General features: G+C 49.2%; 1 protein-coding gene across 1 annotated transcript in view; it reads left to right on the forward strand.

The window, feature by feature from the left end:
- Positions 1-408: 408 nt before the first annotated feature.
- Myo1h (myosin IH) overlaps positions 409-22,459 on the forward strand; it is a 41,859-nt gene continuing 19,808 nt past the window's right edge. Inside the window, exons 1-14 of the mRNA XM_040731164.1 lie at positions 409-540; positions 3,631-3,746; positions 5,293-5,491; positions 6,391-6,471; positions 8,909-9,088; positions 11,348-11,446; positions 12,434-12,547; positions 12,889-12,960; positions 13,737-13,856; positions 14,511-14,578; positions 14,910-15,015; positions 15,996-16,076; positions 17,185-17,276; positions 20,571-20,665. Coding sequence (XP_040587098.1) covers positions 415-540; positions 3,631-3,746; positions 5,293-5,491; positions 6,391-6,471; positions 8,909-9,088; positions 11,348-11,446; positions 12,434-12,547; positions 12,889-12,960; positions 13,737-13,856; positions 14,511-14,578; positions 14,910-15,015; positions 15,996-16,076; positions 17,185-17,276; positions 20,571-20,665 — 1,549 coding nt within the window. The 5' untranslated portion in view covers positions 409-414. The remainder of the gene's footprint in view (positions 541-3,630; positions 3,747-5,292; positions 5,492-6,390; positions 6,472-8,908; positions 9,089-11,347; positions 11,447-12,433; positions 12,548-12,888; positions 12,961-13,736; positions 13,857-14,510; positions 14,579-14,909; positions 15,016-15,995; positions 16,077-17,184; positions 17,277-20,570; positions 20,666-22,459) is intronic.

Genomic DNA, 22,459 nt, shown 5'->3' on the forward strand with positions numbered 1-22,459 from the left:
AAACACACAGAGGCTTATATTAATTATAAACTGTTTGATGATTCAGGCTTCTTACTGGCTAGCTCTCTTAATTTTTAGCCCATTTCTATTAATCTAAGTATTTCCACGTGGTCTTGCCTTATCGGAGAATGCCCAGACCAGGACCTTTTACTCCTTTGGCAGCTACATGGCCTCTCCCTAGTAGCTTCTCTCTGCATCCTCTCCCCAGAATTCTCATCTGGTAGCCCTGTCTATACTTCTTGCCTGGCTACTGGCCAATCAGCGTTTTATTCGTCAACCAGTAAGAGAAACATATATACAGAAGGACATCCCCATCACTAGACTCGCTAGACATTTCTGGATAAATAAACTGCAGCGGGAATGTTCTGTTCCCCACAGAAAGAAGAAGTGAGGAAGAGACATATTCGTCTGCACATGGAAGGGACGCTCACCGCCCGGGACAAGGTCGGAGTGCAGGACTTTGTGCTACTGGATGCCTACACCAGCGAATCCGCCTTCCTGGAGAATCTTCGCAAGCGTTTCAGAGAGAACCTTATCTATGTAGGTAGCCTTCCTGAGCCGTCCCCTCCCTGTGCATAGCCTGGATGATGTTGAATGACCTCACCACAAAGGGCCTGTAGGGGGCGCTCTCCACCCAGTCCTGGAGAGTTGGGAGGAACTTAAACGACCCTAGGCCACAGGAGATGCTGCATCAACTTAAGTAGCTTCAGAATCTAGGAACAGACTAGGGTTTGCGGCAGCTACTGCTCTCTGTCTTCCCTGCACCTGACTCCTCCTGATGCAACTTCTCCTGGCTGAGCAGCAGGGCGAAGCTGGTTCCTCAGCTTAGTGTTGTTTTCAGGAAGAGAGCAGTGTCTTTCAGGAGACATCTCTAGCAGATGTCCAGAGTAGATGCTGGCTCTGATTGGCCCATCTTAATGGAGATTGGATTGGTCAGGCTGGGTTACTCTGGGGGTGAAAGCGTAAAGTCCCAGCATCCTCAATGCATGTGTATTGACAGCTGGGACAGGGTTCCTTAAAGGAGACTTTTGGAAGAAGGGGAATAGGTGCCAGGCCAGGAACTAAGAGATCGCCTTTGTAAGTCTTCAAGGACCAAGAAAACAGCTTTTTACCAAACCACCACCAACAGGTCTCATCCTGACTGGCATGGACAGAGACCTGGGCTGGGTCTCCAGGAGAAACAAAAATACTTGTCTTTGTGTGTGTGTGTACTATATATATGATATGATATAATCCAATGTGTTGAAATCAATGTTACTAGAAAAAATCTTTTTTATCCTTTTTCTTTAAAAAGCAGATGCTCGCTGGGCATTGATGGCGCACGCCTTTAGTCCCAGCACTTAGGAGGCAGAGGCAGGCGGATCTCTGTGAGTTCGAGACCAGCCTGGTCTAGTTAAGGGCAGCCTCCAAATCCACAGAGAAATCCTGTCTCATAAAACAAAAACAAAAAGACAAAACAACAACAAAAAGCAGATGCTCTGCTTTTAAGATTTATTTGTTTTGTGTATGAGTGCTCTATCTGCAAGTACACATTTATCCTAGAAGAGGGCATCAGATCCCACTGTAGATGGCTGTGAGTCACCATGTGGTTGCTGGGAATTGAACTCTGGACCTCTAGGAAGAGCAGTCAGTGCTCTTAACTGCTGAGCCATCGTTCCAGCTCAGAAAAAAAAAGCAATTTCTTAAATTATATGTTCCAACCCTGACTTTAAAAAATTATCACCCGGCACGCCGTCTTCGAAGCCCGAAGGAACACATCGGGAAACAGTACTCTGTCTGGGAAACGCCCGGGAATGGTTGTCTAGGAGCTTGGAGGGCCGCTTAAAACGCGGTTCCCTTATACTTACCAGGAGGGAGCCCTGTAAAGGTCAGAGGTCAACTTTCAAGAATTTGGGTCTCCCCTTCCACCAGAAGTATAAAAATGAATTTTAATGTCTGGAATATCAAAGAGATGCTCAGTATTCCCTCAGGCTCTGGGATCACTAAGCCATCTAACTGGAATAGTAATCAGACTGATTGTTCTTCTCCCAGTGATTCCCAGTTCCTATTTGGATCTCAGTTTTGTCCGGAAAATTCAGAGAGTCTGTCTGCATCCTTGGATGTTGGTGTCTACTCAAGACATCCAAAACAAACACAACATAATTCTGTAGATGTGAGTCTTATTTCCAGCTAGTTAAATTTTCTGAGGCAGAATCTTTCTGTGTAGACCAGTCTAAGGTCCATTCTCCTGTCTCGACTTCTTGGTTCTTGGGGTTATGGGAATAAGCCACCACTTTAGCTCTGAAAAATAAAAATAAAAATAAAAAATTATCACCCTTAATTGTAAAAATGGAAACAAACAAACTTTCTGTACAAGCAAAGTGTAAATGACATGGGTCATTAGGGTCATCGGGGTTGACCCTAAGACCAAAAGCTGCCAGTTTTGGTGAGTGAACTTCAGGGACAACTTCCCACCCCCAGGGTCATTGATTGCATTGATTAAAATAGAATTTTTATCAAAATACATTCTCCCTTCTTGGTCCACAGTTGATTTTTTTTGTTTTGTTTTGTTTTTTGAGACAGGGTTTCTCTGTATTGTTTTGGAGACTGCCTTGGAACTCACTCTATAGACCAGGCTGGCCTCGAACTCACAGAGATCTGCCTGCCTCTGCCTCCCGAGTGCTGGGATTAAAGGCGTGGCCACCAACGCCCGCCTCCGCAGTTGATTTTTGTCGTAGTAATTAGAAAAGTCAGCAGCAATCGTTTGATTGTGTCTGATGTAGACGTCTCCCCGCCATGGTGTGAAATAGCAAATTTAGAATCTGAAAGCGCCCCACGTATTTTCAAAGGGAACCACGTGTTTTTGTTTTTGGTTAAGACCTTAGAGTGCCTCATTTATTTATGATGGCATTCCAAGGGGTCTTTTGTCAGGGGTTGGATCCCAAACATGAACACTTGGAACAGTTTGACTGTAAATGGAGTCAACAGCTGAAGTCTGGGAAAACACGGTGATGGGAGGCTTGTGTGGGGCTGTAGAGCTCAGGCGAGCAAGCTCGCCCTTCATGTTCAGCCAGCACTCAGGAGACATCCGTGAAGCATTATTGGGTGCCCACTCAGGACCATCCACTCCTGAGAGAGTAGTAGGCTGGGCTTCATTTCACTGGGAAAGAGTGTCTTCCCCACCCATTGTATTTAGAACAGGGTATCGGCTCCGGCAGCGCTCCGGCCGTCTCTCTGACAGCCCCCTCTTTCTCCTCACTCCCCACACCCACGGGCTTTAGCTGCACCGGCCTAGCGCCGTCCATCCTTCTGTCTGGACCCTTTGTCCTGAAGCACACTTCTTGATCACAACTAGCTCTTATCCTTCAAGCTTCTATACAGATGCCCGCCCCTCGATGGAATCTTCTGGAAGCCCGCTAGCTGATGCAGCCCTCCTGCTCACTGCCTTCTTTCTGCACACCTCTGAACACTTTGATGCTGAGGGGCCCGGGCTGTTTCTGTGCTCTCATTTCTCCGCACACAAGCTCTGCGTCAACAAAGCACACAGCTGTTGGTTTACATCCCCAACGTGGAGTCAGCCCCTGGGAGTCTGAATGTGGGACACTACTTACACACAGACTCCCTCACATATGGTGTGCTCCCGTCCTTCAGACATACATTGGGACGCTGCTCGTGTCTGTGAACCCGTACCAGGAGCTGGGGATCTACACCGCCAGCCAGATGGAACTGTATCAAGGGGTTAATTTCTTTGAACTACCACCACATGTGTAAGTAGCTTCCCCCAGGGTCACATCTGGGCCCAGTTTCCTTTTCCTCAGTGTGTGTGTCTGTCCGTCCGTCCGTCCATCCTCCCACCTCCGTGATAGATGTTCCTTTAGGTCTTGCAGTCTTGCATGTCAAAGCAGTAGAAAATGTTAGCAGGTCACTTTAGCATCTCAGCCTACATGGAGAAGAGGAGGGATCTTTGTGGAGCCTCAGAAACTTGAGTTATCTTCTCTGGGATGTTGCTGCTGTGGTGCCACCTGCTGGTGCCTGGGAGTCACTGCAGCTAAGGGTGCCTTTGGTCTGGCCCTGAGCAATTTCTTGCCTAGCTTGCACAATGTGCTTTTCAGCTTCCTGCTTCCCTCTGCTTGACTTCTAGACTAGTTCATCCCTCGTGTGTCTTGGAGGCTAAGCCATTCCTCTTAAAACATCACAGATTTTTCCTCATCAGTACCATCAATGATTCCACCACTGAGCCCTGAGCTCACCAGCTCTCAGGAGAGCTTCAAATTTGGTTTCTGACCTGGGGATAAAATGCTCATAGTAGTTTCACCTCAAGGGCTGATTGTATCAGAGGTTTCCATCTTTGGTTTCCTCTGCAACCCCAGGTGCTGAGAAGAGAGAAAACAGCATTTTATCGTATTTATGGAGTTATCTAATACAGTTTCTACCTACGGTTAGCAGAATGTCTTACAGGGATGTGACTTAGCATCTGGGTTTATTCTCAAAAAATGTAAATGGATAAAAAAATAAACTTGTTGGGGCTCAAGATATAGCTTGGTGTGGTGGGCAGTGTGCTTGACTAAATCTCTAGAATCAAGTCAGTTAAGCTGTGTGGGTTACTTTTCTGTTGCTGTGATGAACTCTCATGGCAGAGGCAACTCCAGGGAGAAGGGCAGAGTCCGTCCTAGCGCAGGAGCTAAGGAGGCGGGGGGCGGGAAGCAGCTGGTCACATGGCATCGGCAATCAGGAAGCAGAGAGTGCTGAACACTCACCACTGCTCAGTTCTCTGTCCCTAGTTACACAGTCCAGATCCCAGGCGTCATCTTCTCCCCTCAATCCCCCACAGACCCTCCCACCTCCCAGGTGACTCTAGATTCTGTCCCATGTGCAGTTACCACCAGCTATCACGTGGATAGATTTTGAAAGTGCATCCCTGGCCTTTAACTCCTGTGTTACTGAAGGTTGTCATCAAGCGCTCTTAGTACTAGGCTACTTAGGTGATCTGGCAGAGAGGCTCTCTGGGGTGGCACAGTCTACTTGTGGCTTCCCAGAGGCAGGGCATTTGGTCTTTCTGCCCAGCAATATCAGAGCCGGGGCAAACTAGCCTCGTTAAGAACCAGCATGCACCGGGCGGTGGTGGCGCACGCCTTTAATCCCAGCACTCGGGAGGCAGAGGCAGGCGGATCTCTGTGATTTCGAGGCCAGCCTGGTCTACAGAGTGAGTTCCAGGACAGCCTCCAAAACAATACAGAGAAACCCTGTCTCGGAAAAACCAACACAAAAACAACAACAAAAGAACCAGCGTGTTTCTGTCCACGCCCCCTCCAGCTACGCCATCGCTGACAACGCCTACCGCATGATGTGCTCGGAGCTGAGCAACCACTTCATTCTCATTTCTGGAGAGAGTGGGGCTGGGAAGACAGAGGCCTCCAAGAAGATCCTCCAGTATTTTGCAGTCACCTGCCCGATGACTGAGTCACTCCAGATAGCCCGGGACAGACTGCTGCTTTCCATCCCAATCCTGGAGGTGAGTGGCCTTGAGGACCCCTTGAGGGGACTTCCAGGAGGCCCCCAAGGAAAAGGAGTCCTCTGCCCAGGTATAGCAATAGAAATAGGCATGTGGCTCCTGAGAGTGTGGGCTTGACAGGCGTTGTCAGAGTGAGTGACATGACCTGGAAGCGAGGCGGGCAGGCTCGGATGTCATCCAGCAGGCCTCCACAGAGTCATCTTCCCAGCTGTGGAGTGTGTCTGCTCCACAGACTCTAGAGGCCTTTGGGGGGCTGGGGGGGTGACAACGGCACAGGGGATTAGTGTGACTAGTATTTACCTCTTATTGAAATCATCTGAATTGTCACTTCTGCCCTGACAATGCACCGACCTGCTGACTGATGCAGAGCAAGCCACTGTCCCGTGTGGCTGCCCTGACTGTGACTGTAAGAGATGCTCGGCTAAAGGGGTTTGCACCTGGCCCTTGGCTATGAGAAGGGTGTGGTGACAGGCCGCCCGCCAGCCGAATCCTCGAAGCCGCGCATACTGTGCTAGCTGATTTTTAATAGATCTCAGGGATTCTAGGGGGACTCCCAACCTCCCCCGCTTTCCCTGTGTTCAAATACAGCATTGGAGCTGGATCCTCTGTGGCTAAGGACTGTTTTTTAGAAGATAAAATACGATTCCCCGCCGGGCGGTGGTGGCGCATGCCTTTAATCCCAGCACTCGGGAGGCAGAGGCAGGCGGATCTCTGTGCGTTCGAGGCCAGGCTGGACTGATAGCCTCTGAAACAATACAGAGAAACCCTGTCTCGTAAAAACCAAAAAAAAAAAAAAAAATACGATTCCCCTCACCGCCCTCCATTTTCATAGTGAGCATGTTGTTTGGGGGCAGGGATTTGCTGAGCTTAGTGAGTCAAAGTCACATTTGTATTCAAAGGCTTTTGGAAATGCCAAGACACTCCGGAATGACAACTCGAGCAGATTTGGAAAATATATGGACATACAATTTGACTTTCAGGTATGCCGCAATTCCTGTGCTTGCTCTTGGGGATCCTTTACCCAGGGAACTTTCAGGAAAGGGGCATTATTGACCCAAGCGGTGGGAAAACACAGGGTCAGGATAGTGTTTAAAAGTCTGTGTGTGGCCGGGCGTTGGTGGCGCACACCTTTAATCCCAGCACTCGGGAGGCAGAGGCAGGTGGATCTCTGTGAGTTCGAGGCCAGCCTGGTCTACAAAGCAAGTTCCAGGACAGCTTCCAAGACAATACAGAGAAACCCTGTCTCGAAAAAAAAAAACAACAAAAAAAGTCTGTGTGTGTATGTGTGTGTGTGTGTATATATGTATGTGTGTGTGTATATGTGTATGGGGTGCACTGATGATCACTCTACGGCTGGCGAGAGCTCACAGTGCCACCTGAGAGAGGACTTTTCGTCTACTTAAAGGCACAGCAGGAATGTATGGGACAGTGTTTTACCAGTCTCCCCTTACAAATATTCCAAAGTGAACAGGACAGGTGAGTTGGTTCAATGGGTAAAGGGGCCTGCAGCAAAGCCTGAGGACCTGAGTTTGATTCCTGGGACCCACATTGTAGAAGCAGAGAACCCATTGCTGAAAGTTGTCCCCTGACCTCCCCTTACAAGTGCTGCAGCACGAGTGTGCCCACATGCACATGCACACGCACACTAAATAATTCACATGGACAATTTTACCTACAGCAAATAGATTTCTCAAATGTATCGTGTTAACTGAGGAAATCTAGGCATAAAATATATAATTCAGTGTAATGCCCCACACTGTAGCCCAGCCAGACCTAGAACTTATTACAAAGCCCAGGCTTGCCTCAAATTCATGGCTATCCTCCTGCCTCAGCCTCCTGAGTGCTGGGATTGTGTGCCACAGTACTCAGCCATACTCTGGATTACACGACAACATCCTCACTATACACGAGCCTATCGTTGGTACAATCTGTCACTTTCTAATGGCTTCACCTAAGAACCCCAGCAGCTGTGTGAGGATCCTAGCCGCCAGTGTCTCTGCCCATACCCAACATTGTCAGATAGGATTCTTTTTTAATTTTTTTTTTTGTTTTTTTTGAGACAGTGTTTCTCTGTGGCTTTGGAGGCTGTCCTGGAACTCTCTTGGTAGTCCAGGCTGGTCTCGAACTCACAGAGATCCGCCTGCCTCTGCCTCCCGAGTGCTGTCAGATAGGATTCTTGTCCAGGAAGACGTAGAATTATGGTTCACTGGAGCCTCAAAATTAGTGTGGTGGTGAGGTGGGGATGGGGGGAGGGCTCAGAGGAGAAAGTCACTTGTCACCAAGCCTGACAGCCTGAGTTCAGTCCCAGGACGCACATGGTAGGAGGGGAGATGACCCCTGAAAATGGGGGGTCCTCTGACCTCCACACCCGCACGGAGGAGCACGTGTCCTCGTCCTCCCACCACACACACAGATAAAGAAAATGTGCACTTTAAAAAACCCGTGTTTACATATGTGAGCATGTGCTATGTGTGGGGGTGCCCACAGATGCCAGGAGGAGGGGGGTCAGGTCCCCGGGAGCTGGAGTCACAGGAGGTTGTGTGCTGTCTGGGATGTGAACTCCCTTCTGGAAGAGCAAGAAGTGTGCTGTCTCTCCAGCTATAATTTAAAAAAAATCCTATTTAAAATCGCACTGACAGTCAGTAGGGATGATGTTATCTTTCCAATGAATGAGGCGCTGGAGAGATGGCTCGGAGGTTAAGGATGCTCTTCTGGGTTCAATTCCCCATAACTGCATGACGGCTCACAAGCATAAAAAAATAAAAAATAAAATGAAAAACTCATTAAATCCAGTGAATGATGCTTTAATTGACACTAAGGTACTAATAATGATTTTAGAAGATCTTTGACCCCTGCTTCACACTATGTACAAAAATTAAATTGTGTAGGTTGGCAAGATGATTTTGAGTATACAAGCACAGGCTACACGAGCCCAATGGCCAAGCTTGGATTCCCCAGAACCCACATGGTGGAAGGAGGGAACAATGAAATCCTTGAACGTTCTCTCTGACCTCCACATATATGCTATGGCACATGTGCACACATGCTGGCACACATGCGCATACAAATTTTAAGTTATTTTAGAATTACCATGATGGACCATAGTCTAAAACATTGAAAGGTAAGACAAGCAGAAAAAGTATCTTCATGACCTCGGAGTGGGCAAAAGCAGAGTCTAGGAAACACCAATCATTGACCCTGGGAGCTTGTTATTCATTCAAATCTCAAAGCGCTTGGGAGATGAGGCAGGTAGGTTCAGGGCTAGCCTGGACTATACAGTAAAACTGAAACCAGTCTGCTACTGAGACCCGTCCTCTGCTCCCCAAGAAACCACCCTAAGCTAGACCACTGCTGTTGGTCAGGTTCGAAGTGGGAGGGGCTTTTCATAGCCATCACCCTGCATTTTTTGTTTTGAAGGGTATCCCGGTAGGTGGACATATCATCAGTTACTTGATCGAAAAATCCCGAGTTGTGTATCAAAACCACGGGGAGCGGAATTTCCACATCTTCTACCAGCTGTTAGCGGGTGGTGAAGTGGAGCGCCTCACCTCCCTGGGACTTGAGCAAGACCCCCAGCTGTACAAGTACCTCTCACAGGTTAGAAGAACCAGGCTTTGGTAGCCCTCGGGAGGAGGGGCCGGGGCATTTGCTATTCTGGTTGTACCTTCCTTCGTGACCCTTGTCACAGCAGACTGACATATATTCTCTCCTGCCTGACAGTCACCTTACCCTGGTAAAGCAAACCAATGTCTAATTCCTGGTAGAAATTAGATTCCGTTGAACAATTTTAGAAACAGAGGGAACACCACTAGGAGTAGAGCTCTGGCCTCCTATGTGCAAGGCCCTGGGTTCAAAACCCAGCATCAACTAAATGAGCAAACAGATGTTGGAGCCATCCCTCAGATATTTAGATTTGGTCCTTCCAGGGTGAGACAGAGCTGCCAGAGCTGTTGAGATGTAAGCACCCACGCTTTGAGGATTACAGGTCAGTGGTCCAGCGCCTGCCCAGGACGCAGAGCCCTAGTTTTCAGCGTCAAATACACTCCCCGTAGATTTGGAGCACAGTCAAGGTGCGAGTTGCTGGTGCAGGGGTGACAGGCATTGCTGTCTCCTGTGCCCCCATCCACCACTCCGAAAAGAATTCAGCCCGGCTCCTGCCTTCCCCTTTGAGAATTCTGCCGCTGAGTGAAAAGTGCTCAGCTGTCCCTGGAAGTGGGCCTGGCCGCTAGCACTGTCAGACAGAAGCTCGGAGTTTAACTCCGAAGAATTACTTTTTCTGCAGCCTAAGACACCTAGGCTGTGTGAAGCATTTGACCCCACTAGCACCTTCCTTTGCCCAAAGCTTTTCTTCCCCTTTCCTTCTCCCTGGGCCTGGGTTTGCACTGAGGTCGCCAGGCAGGATGCAGGTGAGAGAGGGCAAAGGTTTATAGACTGAAGTGAGGACAGCGTGGCAGGAGAAAGGCAGGAATGACTTTAAACCTGGAGCCAACTGGAAAGAGCAAAGCATCTCCTGATGCCGCCCTGTGTCTGATAAGCCTGCAGCTGGGTCTTAGAACACAGCAACTGATTTGGGCTTGTTTGCATTTCTTCTTAAGGACCTGGTTTTCCCAGCGTAACCACATGTCTGCCTCATCTTGGTGCATGACCAGGAGGGACTGACTGGAACAAGAGTGAAGTGACATAAACTTCAGTCAGTTCCCCAAACATTTTGTTTTCCCTTTGAGAATCACACCTCTCTCTTTTTTTTCTTATTATTTATTTATTACATATACACCAGATTGAGCTGTAGATGGTTGTGAGCCACCATGTGGCTGCTGGGAATTGAACTCAGGACCTCTGGAAGAGCAGTCAGTGCTCTTAACCTCTGAGCCATCTCTCCAGCCCCCACACCTCTCTCTTGGAGACAGACAGACAACACCTTTATTTTATAGGATTTTTCCTCCTGGCCCTACCGCTTTAATCAGACCCTTATGCCCCATTAGCTTTGCCAGCATGTGTGTTTTTAATCCATTTCCCGATGCCCCACAACGTCAGGGCAGATCTGCACACGCTTCATATGGGAAGGGACAGCTGTTCAGGTTCCATGGAGATCATTCTAGGACCCCTCATGGATGACAACATCCAAGGACGCTCAAGTCTTACATAAAACACCAAAGTGTTTGCAGATGACTGGTGCACCCTCCCGCATATGCTAAGTTGTCTCCGAATACGACACAAATGCTGCTATAGGAAGATATGGGGCTGTGGAGACGATTTGGTCAGTAAAACACTTGCCACACAAGCATGAGGACCTGAGTTTGAATCTCTGGCATCCATGTCAAAAGTGAGGAGGCAGAGACAGGAGAGGGACCCTTGAGGCTCACTTCCAGCCAGTCTAACTGAAGGGGACTCCTGCACAGTGGGGACTTCCTCCCAGACCCCAGGTTAGGCACAAACCCCTGTTTTCACAGAGAGAGACCCTTTATTAATCGGGGAAGAAATGTTAAAGTGGCTGCTTTCTGCTCAGGCCTTGCAGGTGTCACTTTTAAGAGGGGAGAGAGGAGAGAAAATAAGGAGCTGTCAGCATACGATCTGTTCGGTGCTTTAAAACCTTGTCTACAGGCCGGGCGGTGGTGGCGCACGCCTTTAATCCCAGCACTCGGGAGGCAGAGGCTGGCAGATCTCTGTGAGTTTGAGGCCAGGCTGGACCGACAGCCTCAAACAATACAGAGAAACCCTGTCTCGTAAAAACAAAAAACAAACAAAAAAAAAACCTTGTCTACAGTTTGGGACACTACAGAAGTGGGTTTTGCATGACAGGTGGCTGCATGCTCAACTCTCCTTAAAATGCCACTAACTGATCCAATTGTGTTCCAGGGTCATTGTGCCAGAGAGTCACCTATCAATGATAAAAACGACTGGAAAACTGTGTCCAATGCCTTTTCTGTCATTGATTTTACAGAAGCTGACCTTGAGGTAAAGGCCCCGGGGGTTCTGTCTGGGTGGGAACTACCCTGTTTTTTTTTTTTTTTTGTGGTTTGGTCACTGTAGGATCACTGGACTCAGAAAATAAAGTTATGTGTCAGGGCTGGAGGAACTGTTAAGCAGTTATGTCCCAGATATGGCTGTGGGACGGCACAGTCGGTGGAGATATCTCCAGTGTTATATGGTGGGAGTTGACATGGTCCCTCTCCCAGGTTAAGTCCAGTCTCAACTTAGATCCATTGGGCTTGCTCATTTATTCTTTATTTACTCTTCAATTTTGAAACAAATTGCATCATGGGTAAACATTGAATAGAATTTCGTCTTTTCGATTTTCCATTCTGATTATAAATCTGTTTATCTTTCAAGGACCAAAATGTAGTTTTATAAAATGATAATATTTGAGAACTATGTAAAAACTGGCTTCCCTGTGGGTTTAGTTTGTTTTTGAGACAGGGTCTGTGTAGCCCAGGCTAGTCTGGGACTCTAGTGATCCCCTGCCTCAGCCTCCCAAGTTCCAGAGTTACAGGCATACACTACCCGTGACAGCTAGGAGTTTTAGAAACTGCTTTTTAATAAGGGTGTTTTGTTTTGTTTTGGTTTTTGGAGACAGTATTTCTTTGTGTAACAGTCCTGGCTGTCCTAGAACTTGCTTTGTAGATCAGGCTGGCCTCAAAGTCACAGAAACCCACCTGCCTTTGCCTTCCCAGTGCTGGGATTAAAGGTGTGTGCCATCATGCCCAGCTTATAAACTGCCTTTATAAAATGTTTATGTAGTTGGGGCTGAGAGTGACTCCCCTCCAGCCCTGACTCCTCATTAAGATAATTAGTACTGTAAGTGACCAGAGCCCATTTCCTGGGAAGAGGTCTCTGGCTCTGTGAACTGGGCTGGGATTTGGGGGAGGAGACATCTCAGTGACGTTTGTCAAGGAGGTGCTGCTGACCCCACTGTCACTGTCCCCTGCCTGCCTCCATATCTAGAGTCTCTTTGGGATCATCGCCAGCGTCCTACACCTGGGCAACATTTGTTTCAAGGGGGACAAACAAGGCTGTGCCAGCGTTCCGGACACACACGAAATCAAGTGGATTGCCAAGGTGACCTTGCTTTTCTGAAGAGCAGTCTCCAGGTGTCCACGGCAGCTCAGATGGCCAGCACTACGTTCTTTTGCTGGTTGAGGGAACTGTGACCACTGAACTCGCATCTGTTTGTTTTGTTTTTGAGCTAAGATCTCATTATGTAGCCTGGGCTGGCCCTGAACTGGCATTATCCTGTCTCGGCCTGAGTGCTGAGATTACAGGAGTGAACCACCATAGCTGGTTCAGTGAGGCCCCTTTCTCCTGGAAGCACTGTGGTGAGGGCAGGGGACCCTGGGGGACCTGGTGAGGACGCAAGGCTCTTGATGGTCACTGAATAATGACCGAATTCTTTCATGCAGCTCCTGGGGGTCTGCCCGGTGGTTCTCCTGGAAGCTCTCACCCACAGGAAAATTGAAGCCAAAACAGAGGAGGTGAAATGGCACCGGGGAGATTTGTGTCCCCCACCCATGACTGTCTGACCCAGATGGTAGCTCTCTGGTGCCCTCTGTGGGTAATATATACCCAAACCCAGCCCACCAGGCCTGGAGTAGTTCAGCTCTTGCAGTGTGTGTGTGTGTGGGGGGGGTCTCAACCTCATCTCCCCAAACCCACACCCCATTCCTCTATCTCCTGTTCCTCCATCCCCCATTAATCATCTCTATCTCCCATCCCTCAGGCCCCTCCCCCTTTCCCCCTCACCCACCCTTCCCTTCATCCCCTACCCTTTCCTTTTATCCCCTACCCTTCCCCTTTATCCCTACTCCTCCCCCATTCACCCTACCCCTCCCCCCTCATCCCCCCCTCTCCCCCCCCCACACCCACCACGTCAGCTCGCTCATGCCTGGTACTCGCTGCCTTCTCCACGGGGTCTTTGCAGGTGCCGTTCCCTCCCTCCGCTGGAATGCTTTTCCCTCTCCTTCATCCTTTAGCCCCCAGAGCCCTGAATCAAGGCCCCATCCCTGATCACCTGCCTTGACTCCACCCTTCTCCTCATGACCCCTGTCACCCCGTCTGCACCACGGCTGTCCTTCGTGTGATTCTTCACGTGTGCACCAAACTGAGTCCGCACACTCCAGGACACAGGACTGTGACTGGGTCCTGGTCTCCTAACTTGCATTCTTTGCCCAGTCACCATGGAAGAGTAGTGTCAAAACTGGGGGGCAGGGCTCATCCTGCCGGTAATGACATACCTTGCCCTTCCTTCCAGGTGATATGCCCACTGACAGTAGAACTCTCTGTTTACGCTAGAGATGCCATGGCAAAGGCCGTGTATGGACGGACATTTACTTGGCTGGTCAATAAGATCAACTCCTCCCTAGTCAACAAGGTGGGTCAACACATGTTGCATTTCTTGTTCTCACTGAAATGGTGATGTCATAATCGTCATAGTAAAGTGGCTGTGAAGGATGGACTGTAAGCTCCTCACGGGCAGGGGTAATGTCTTATCGAGTCTACCAATGCGCTGCACACAGTAGGCCAACATGTGTACGGACCAGATGGCTTGGCAGTACTTCCCAAAGTCTGGTACCCACAGCACCTGTGGTATACCAGATGCTTTGGGTGCACGCATCAACTTTCCACAGCCATAGGATTTTAGTATGTCTAAGATCACACACCTGACCTCCAAACTCCTGCTTAGGTCAAATTCCTTTTTAAAGTGGGATCAGATAAGATGGAAGTTTATTTGAAGCCAGAAATCAAGGCCTGATTCCAGGGCTGGGGTGCAGAATGCAGACTGGGGAGACAGCATCTCAGTCCACTCAAACAGAAGAGCCTGCTGTGTCCTGTTAAAAAAATTTGAGCGGTGCTAGATGGTCTAGCAGTTACGAATGATACTCTGCGGGCACCTGCAAACAGGTGGCAGACACACAGCAACACACACACACTAAAGTACATGTTTAAAAAATGAAGTTTCGGGAGCCACACAGACGTCCCCAGCCACAGTCCTGCAGCTGATGGCATGCATTTTTTTCCCAACTAGGACTTCACCCAGAAGACAGTGATTGGGTTGCTGGACATCTATGGCTTCGAAGTCTTTGACAAGAATGGGTGAGTTGCCGCCGTCTGCCTGCTGTGCTTGCCTCTTTGTAGTTTTAGTCAGAGTCTATGCCATGGTTAAGGAGCTGGAGTTGGTTTTCCTCTCCCTGGAACTACAGATCACCGTAGCCTTCTGTTCACACACTAGGCAAGTGCTCTGCCCACAGGCTGCATGCACAGCTGCTCGAACACTGACCCAGAGGCAGAACCAGAAACCACCTGTTTCCACTTGATCCTTCCTGTTTATTAGTGGAATGCTCCGTAGATAAGAGCTGTGTACTCACCAAAATGTGGGTTGGCTGTGCCTGGCCTATCTAAATGATCAAAACTCCTGCGTCTCTAGTTTTGAACAGTTCTGTATAAATTACTGCAATGAGAAACTGCAGCAGCTGCTGATAGAGAGGACACTGAAGGCCGAGCAGGCCGAGTACGAATCCGAAGGCATCGAGGTGAGCACTGGACGAGTCTCCGGGTTTGAGCGAGTGACTGTATCTGAGAAGAGCGGGAGGAGGGCACAGGGCTGTCAGTGGGCACAGGGCTGTCAGTGGGCACAGGGCTGTCAGTGGGCACAGGGCTGTCAGTGGGCACAGGGCTGTCAGTGGGCACAGGGCTGTCAGTGGGCACAGGGCTGTCAGTGGGCACAGGGCTGTCAGTGGGCACAGGGCTGTCAGTGGGCACAGGGCTGGCAGTGGGCACAGGGCTGGCAGTGGGCACAGGGCTGGCAGTGGGCACAGGGCTTTGAACACGCTGGTGAAGTGCTCTAGCCCCTAGCTGCACCCCAACGCCACCTCATTCACTTGGGAAACGTTATTTCATTGATTATCTCCTGGATGGAGGGTTTTAGTTCTCCCCTGGGGAAATACTGGGGATATTTAGGAAGTATTGGTAAAAGATTTTAAAATTGTGGTGGTGTGTCTGCGTGATATGTGTGTAGGTGCATATGCCAAGACACAGGCCAATGTCATGGAATCAGTTCTTTCCTCCACTTTTACACGGGTTCCAGGGATTGAACTGAGGATATCTTGCCAGCCCCCAAAGCATCACTCTAAAGATTTTAAGTGGTATGTGTGTGTGTGCGTGCGTGCGTGCGTGCGTGCGTGTGTGTGTGTGTGTGTGTGTGTGTGTGTGCTCGGGCACCTCAGCACAGGCACCTGTGGAGACCAGAAAGGGGGGGAGCAGGTCCCCTGGAGCCAGAGTTACAGGTGGTTATAAGCCACATGATGTGTGTGCTGGGAACTGAATTTGAGTCCTCTGTGAGAGCAGCAAATGTTATTAACTGCCAAGCCACCTCTCCAGTCCTCCAAAGTGTGATTTTTAAGGATGGATATGAGAATCGGATTGTGAGAAATTATCTGGAGACTCCCAGTGAAACCTACGTGCTTGATGCCCCTGTGAATGCTGGGAGAACTCTTCCCTCTTGCCCTTTTAGTGGGAGCCCGTTCAGTACTTCAACAACAAGATCATCTGCGATTTGGTAGAAGAGAGACATAGAGGGATCATGTCTATTCTGGTAAGAAAACAACGACCCAGTTCCTTCACTGGGTGTCTGCCATGGGTGGATAAATGTTCCCAGGGCTTGAAAGGGATAGAGGAAGCCATGGAACCCCAGCAACTCAGGCAGATTGCTGAGGCCAGCCTGGACTACATACTAAGTTCCAAGACAGCCTAGGCTACAGAATGGGATGCCTCAAAGTGTGTGTGTGTGTGTGTGTGTGTGTGTGTGTGTGTGCATATGCATATGCATGCATGCATGCAAGTGTTTACAATGACCAATGAAGTAGTATCATTGCTGGAAAAAACCACAGATTGAGAAATTTGCTAATTCAGGCTCAGGGGCTCTCACAGCCTTCACTCCATGAGGCCTCTGCACTGTGCATGCAGTTGTTCCTGATGCTTGATGACCGGTTAAGAGTGTTTAAATAAGCCGCCATGGCAACCCTGAGTGTCTTTGAGAAGTCCAAAAACACAGCCCAAGCAAGGCATGGTGGGGCTTGCCTGGCATCCCAGCATTCAGGAATCATGAGCTTGAGGCCAGCCTGAGCTACATATCAGGACACTAACTAGGGAGGGAGGCAGGGAGGCAGGGAGGGAGAAAGTTAAAACGGGTTAGATTGAGGTGTGGTGGTACACTCAGGAGGCTGAGGCAGGAGGATTATGTGTTTGAGACCCACTCCGAGCTACACAGCAAGACCCTAACTAGAGGCAAGGGAGAAGAGGAAGAGAGGAGTGGGAAGGGAGAGGAAGGGAAAAAAACGTAGGGCAGAGTTTGTGCTGGTGGAGCGCATGCGATCTTAGCACTGGGAAGGCTAAAGCAGAGTTGGAGGCAACCTGGATACACAGCGAAGCCCCGCCTCGAAAGGATAGGTGGGAGATGGGAACGGAATCAGGACAGTGCAGGTGAGACGCAAGGAGAGTCACTGTGTGGCATTTCCGGTCTCTCTGGGGCAGAGACTCCCTCAGCCAGCCCCAGGGTCCAAGCACCTGTGATGGGTAACCCCTTCCTTCCAGAGGTGCACCTGGTCTCACGGGAGGTGACAGGAATTTAATCTAGAATATAAGAGTCTGAATCGGCTAGCGTATGCCATGGTGTGGGGCTGAGGTGCCTTTTCATTGGAAAGGATGAAGAATGCATCCGTCCGGGTCCTGCTACAGACTTGAGTTTCCTGGAGAAGCTGGAAGAGAAAGTGGGCACGCATGCGCACTTCCAAACGTGCGTACTTTGTCTGGCGGGCTGTCCTGTGGGGAGAATGTTATGTCTGCTTTCTTGGACCTGTGTCCAAGTACAAGTACTTTGGGGCTGTAGAGATGGCTCAGTGGGTAAGAGCATTTGCTGTGTGAGCATGAGTCCCTGAGTTCGGGTCACGGCACCCACATAAGAAGTTGGGCATGGCTGCACACATCCAGGGCTGTGAAGGGTGCGAGAGGACAATCGCTGGAGCTTGCTGGCCGCCAGCCTACCTAAAAGAATAAGGCAGAGAGTGACAGAGGAGGATATCAGTGTCCATCCTCCTCAGGCCTCTGTGTGCCGACCATGTACAGATGTCCACATATACCACACACAAGCATACACACAATACAGTGACTACAAAAAGAGCATCCTGGAAACCAGTTGATAGGTCAGCACGCCCTCGTTAGTAATAATGAGACTGACCGGAATTCCAAGTAGAAATGTCTTGCTTTGTTCGGCAGTGGTTATGTTTCCTATGTGGTGCAGTTGCGAGAGTCCTTCTGAACGACTTAGGCATAGTAGGGACAGTCAGATGCAGTGACACAAGTCTGCCATCCCAGTGCTCAGGAGGCAGAGACGGAATCGGAAGTTCAGGCCAGCCTGGGCTACGCAGAAAGACAAACATCCTAAAATGAAGGGACAAACGAGAAAAGCCTGGGGATGTGGCAGTAGCTTAACCTAGAATGTGCAAAGCCCCAACTTCATTCCAGTACAGGCAAAATAAAAATGAAAAATGAGTTGTGTCTAAAATAGCGCAGCAGGGTGTGTTTGTGTGTGTGTGCACATGACCACAGAGGTCAGAAGGGGTTGTAATATCCCCTGGAGCTTGAGTTACAGGCAGTGTAAGCTGTCCTGTGCGGGTTTTGGGAACCGAGCTTGGTGGGCCTGCCTCCAGGAACAGCAAGTGCTCTGAATGGCTGAGTGAATTCTGCATACCCTGAATGTTTACATCTGTATGTAACTCCCATGCCAATCAAAAGCATTCACAGAAAGGAAATTCAGTTTTTAACTTAAGTCTTTGAGACAAGTAAGAGAAAAATGTAAACATTGTCTAGACCCAGGAATAGGCATTCCCTTAAACCCAAACTTGGGAGGCAGAAGTAAGTGGATCTCTGAGTTAGAGGCTAGCTAATTCTTGGTCATCCAGAGGCCTGGATTTAATCCCCAGCACCAACAAACAAAACAAAACAACAAAAGCCTGGCTTGGCATCCCAGCATGGCCACTTACTGAGTGGGCAAAGCTGATGAGAGAACCTCTTCTGCCTTTGGCCCTCATTTCTGCAAGGTAGGAATCACCACACCTACCCAACAGCTGTGTGAGTGTCCACAGACATTGCCACCCAAGTGACAGAAGGATGAAGCTGTGTATGCAAATGAAGTGAGTCTAGACAACTAACTGTGGCACAGTCACAAACCGTCGCTCTTCAGCTAGGCAGGCTGCCCTGTGAGCTCCAGCAACCAGCCTGTCTCCAAATCCCCAGGACTGGGGTTACTACCAAGCTGACTTTTTTTTTAACCTGGGTTCTGGAAATCAGATTCAGGTCTCATGCTTGTACAGCAAGCATTTAGGCAAAAGAACCATTTTACCATACCTTTTAAAGATACATATATTAGCCAGGTGATGGTGGTGTACACCTTTAATCCCAGCACTCAAGAAGCAGAGGCAGGCGAAACCCTGAATTCGAGGACAGCCTGGTCTACAGAGCACGTTCCAAGACATCCAGGGCTACACAGAGAAACCCTGTCTGGAAAAACAAGAAAGAAAATACATATATATTAATTTACTTATTTGTATGTGTGAGCATGCCCATGAACACATGTATCACATTGTGTGGAGGTCAGAGGACAACTTGGGGAAGTCAGTTCTCTCCTTCCACTAGGTAGGTCCCCTGGATTGAACTTGGGTCATCAGACTTGGTGGCAGGTGATGGGGAAGTCCTGTGTATATGTCAATAAAGCACTGTTGGCTAATAGGGAAGCAAGATAGGTGGGACTAGGAGTCTAGGAGGATTATGGGAAATGTAGTGAACTGCGCTGTCACCATGTGATCCCTGGAGAAGAGAATGCAAGTCTGGCGTTCTCGAAAAGATAAGTCCTTATAAAAATATATATTGATGATTATGGGTCAATAATTAAGTCAGAGCTAGACAATGAGAAACAATAGCAAATGGCCAACAGCTTAATATAGTGTCCTGTGTGTTATCTGGGGATTCAGACAGCTCGGCAGGGCCCAGGCGGCTGGCGGGTTACAGGCAAGCACCTTTACATGCTGAGCCATCCCATTGGATCTTCTCCTCCTCCGTTTTTTTTTTTTTTGTTTGTTTGTTTGTTAGTTTGTTTGTTTGTTTTGTCTTTCTGTGTCTCACTGTGTAGCCCTGGCTGGCCTGAAGCTTACTATGCAGACCAGATTGGCCTCAAACTCACAAAGATCCTCCTGCCTCCTGAATACTGGGATTAGAGTCATGTGCTATCACACCCAATCCTTATTTGTTAAATAAAAACAAACAGGGCTGAAGAGGTTAAGAACACTCATTGCTCTTCCAGGGGACCCAGATTTGATTCCCAAAGCTCACACGGTGACTCACATCTGTCTCTGACTCCAGTTCCAGGGCATCCAACACTGTCTTCTGGACTCGACAGGCCTCAGCACACATGCGGTGCACAGACATACGTGCAGGCAAAACACGCACATACACAAAATTAAAGTGTAAACCAAAAATCCCTGCGTTGTTGTCAAGGGAGCCCCAGGGTTCCCGCTTGCAGGCACATGCTCTACCGCAGACATGCCCGGCGCCAGGTTACGTTATCTAAAGGACAAAACTTGAATGTTTCTCACAGACATGATGTTCTTCTTCCTCACTAGCTTAGGTGAAGGGAGACTCTAAGAACAGGACCTAGTGCCAGGCGGTGGTAGGGCATGCCTTTAATCCCAGCACTCGGGAGGCAGAGGCAGGCAGATCTCTGTGAGTTCAAGGCCGGGCTGGACCGACAGCCTCCAAAACAATACAGAGAAACCCTGTCTCGTAAAACCAAAAAAAAAAAAAAAAAAAGAACAGGACCTGGTACACAGCCAGGGCCAGGCATAGGCGGCAGGGCTCATGGCAGTCTCCACGGGGGGGGGGGTGGGGGGGTGGGGGGGTGGGGGGGGGGGGGTGGGGGGGGTGTCAGCTTCAAGGCTGATGGCAACGTCCCCCAGTGGCTGGTCCAGGATTTCTCTATCATTCCCACTGCCTTGGAGGAGAAAGGGTCCAGCCAGTCTGTGTCTGTGTCTTGCAGCAGGAAGCTGGCTGGTCCAAAGGGCCGGAAAAGGATTGGCTGGCTGGAGTTCTGCCTCCTGCACTATGCAGGCGAGGTCACCTACAGCACCAAAGGTGAGTGGTGGAGGTTGTGGGTCACGCCATTGGGGTGCCCGAATGTGCAGGCAGGCCACCAGGTAATCCAAGGAAATGCTGTCTGTGGCCACCCCAACGTTCCCTTAGTGTTACATTCAAGCATGCCACCTGAAAGGTCTTTCTTGTTTTACTCATTGTTTTAGATATAACCACCAATGTTTAAAGACTAACAAAGGTATTCATATGCCACATAGTTCATCCATTAATGCGTGCAACTCGAGGGTTTTAGTGTATTCAGAGTTGTGTAACCGTACACTCAAGTTCATTTTAGACACACTGCCCTTTCTCACACACTCTGCCTCTCCCCCTCAGTACTAGAGAATTAAGTAATCCCCTTTTTTAAAATTTTTTTTCTTTTTTTGAGACAGGCTTTCTCTTTGTAGCCCTGGCTGCCCTGGAACTCACTCTGTAGACCAGGCTGGTCTCAAACTCACAGAGATCCACCTGTCTCTACCTCCCGAGTGCTGGGATTAAAGGAGTGCACCACCAGTGCCTGGCTGATAATTAAGTTAACATATTTTCTAACTCTACAGCCTTTCTGTCATGAACTGGAGAATCACACATGTGGTCTTCGAGGGTCTGACATCCCTCATTTAGCATAACGTTTCAAGGTTCCTCCATATTACCCTTCATTTTCACTGCTGAGCGGTTTTTATTTCTCCGCACAAGTTTGTCAGTGCTCATAGTTTCATAAGTGTTTAGGGTGTTTATCCTTCCAGCTGTGGCAAAAACTGACACTCAGAACATGACTGTATGTCCCCTCCCCCAACAGTTCCTGAGATTAAGTTTGGGGCCCATGCACACTAGGTAGGTGCCCTGTCACTGAGCTATTCCCTCAATCCCTTTCTGGAAAGTTTAAGAATTTTGAAACAGTCTCACTAAACTGCCCAGGCTGGCTTTGAACTTGCAGTCTTCTTGCTTGGCTCCTGGAGTAGCTGGGATGGCCTGGCTTGCTTTTGCTTTCCTGGGTAGATAGTGAGGAGGTGAGTGTCTGGGTCCCAGGGAAGCACCTTACTTAAGTGTTTTGAGGGGCCTCCTGACCATCGTGGTCCTAGTTTCTCTACAACCTCCCCAGCACCCACAATGCTCTACCAGCTGCCTTCTGGGCAGATGTGAAGGCCTCTCTCCTGGAAACATCATTGCACTGGGCTTCTGGGTTCTACCTGAGTTGCAGGTTCTATTACAAGCTGGATTTGACTATTTCTGGGTATAGAGCTAAAAAAAATTGGGGGTACACAAGGGTGCAGATGTGTCTGGCCACACATATGTGAGGCAGCATTATTCATTATAGCCATGAGCTGGAAGCCACAGGAGTAGGCAAACAGCAAAGTAACTTGCTGGATATACAATGGAACTTAGCTCAGCCTTAGACAGGAAGGAGTTGTGTCCCGGAACGAGATGGCAAAGGGGAAGAAGCCAATCACACAGTGACATCTGCTGTGTGATTCCTCTCACTGGAGGGGTCTCCAGGAATCAACTCCTTAGAGACACAATGGGGCTGGGAAGCAGCTAGTTTGTGGTACAGGGTTTGGGCTTGGGATGGTTACAAAGCCCCAGGTGGTGATGGCTACATGTCGGTGGCCTTAAAGTTGCTGTACTGTGCACTCAGTGACCATGGAAAATATTTTTGTGCATGTGTTCATGTGTGGGCATGCGCATGTGTGGAGGTCGGAGGTCATCAGGGGTCCTCAGTCACCCTCCACCTTGTTTTTTAAGACAGCTCTCTCTCAACCTGGAGCTCACTGCCCATTCAGTCCTAGGATTACATGCTTG

Source organism: Mesocricetus auratus, unplaced genomic scaffold (genome assembly GCF_017639785.1).
Source record: "Mesocricetus auratus isolate SY011 unplaced genomic scaffold, BCM_Maur_2.0 Super-Scaffold_100025, whole genome shotgun sequence".
Lineage (NCBI taxonomy): Eukaryota > Metazoa > Chordata > Mammalia > Rodentia > Cricetidae > Mesocricetus > Mesocricetus auratus.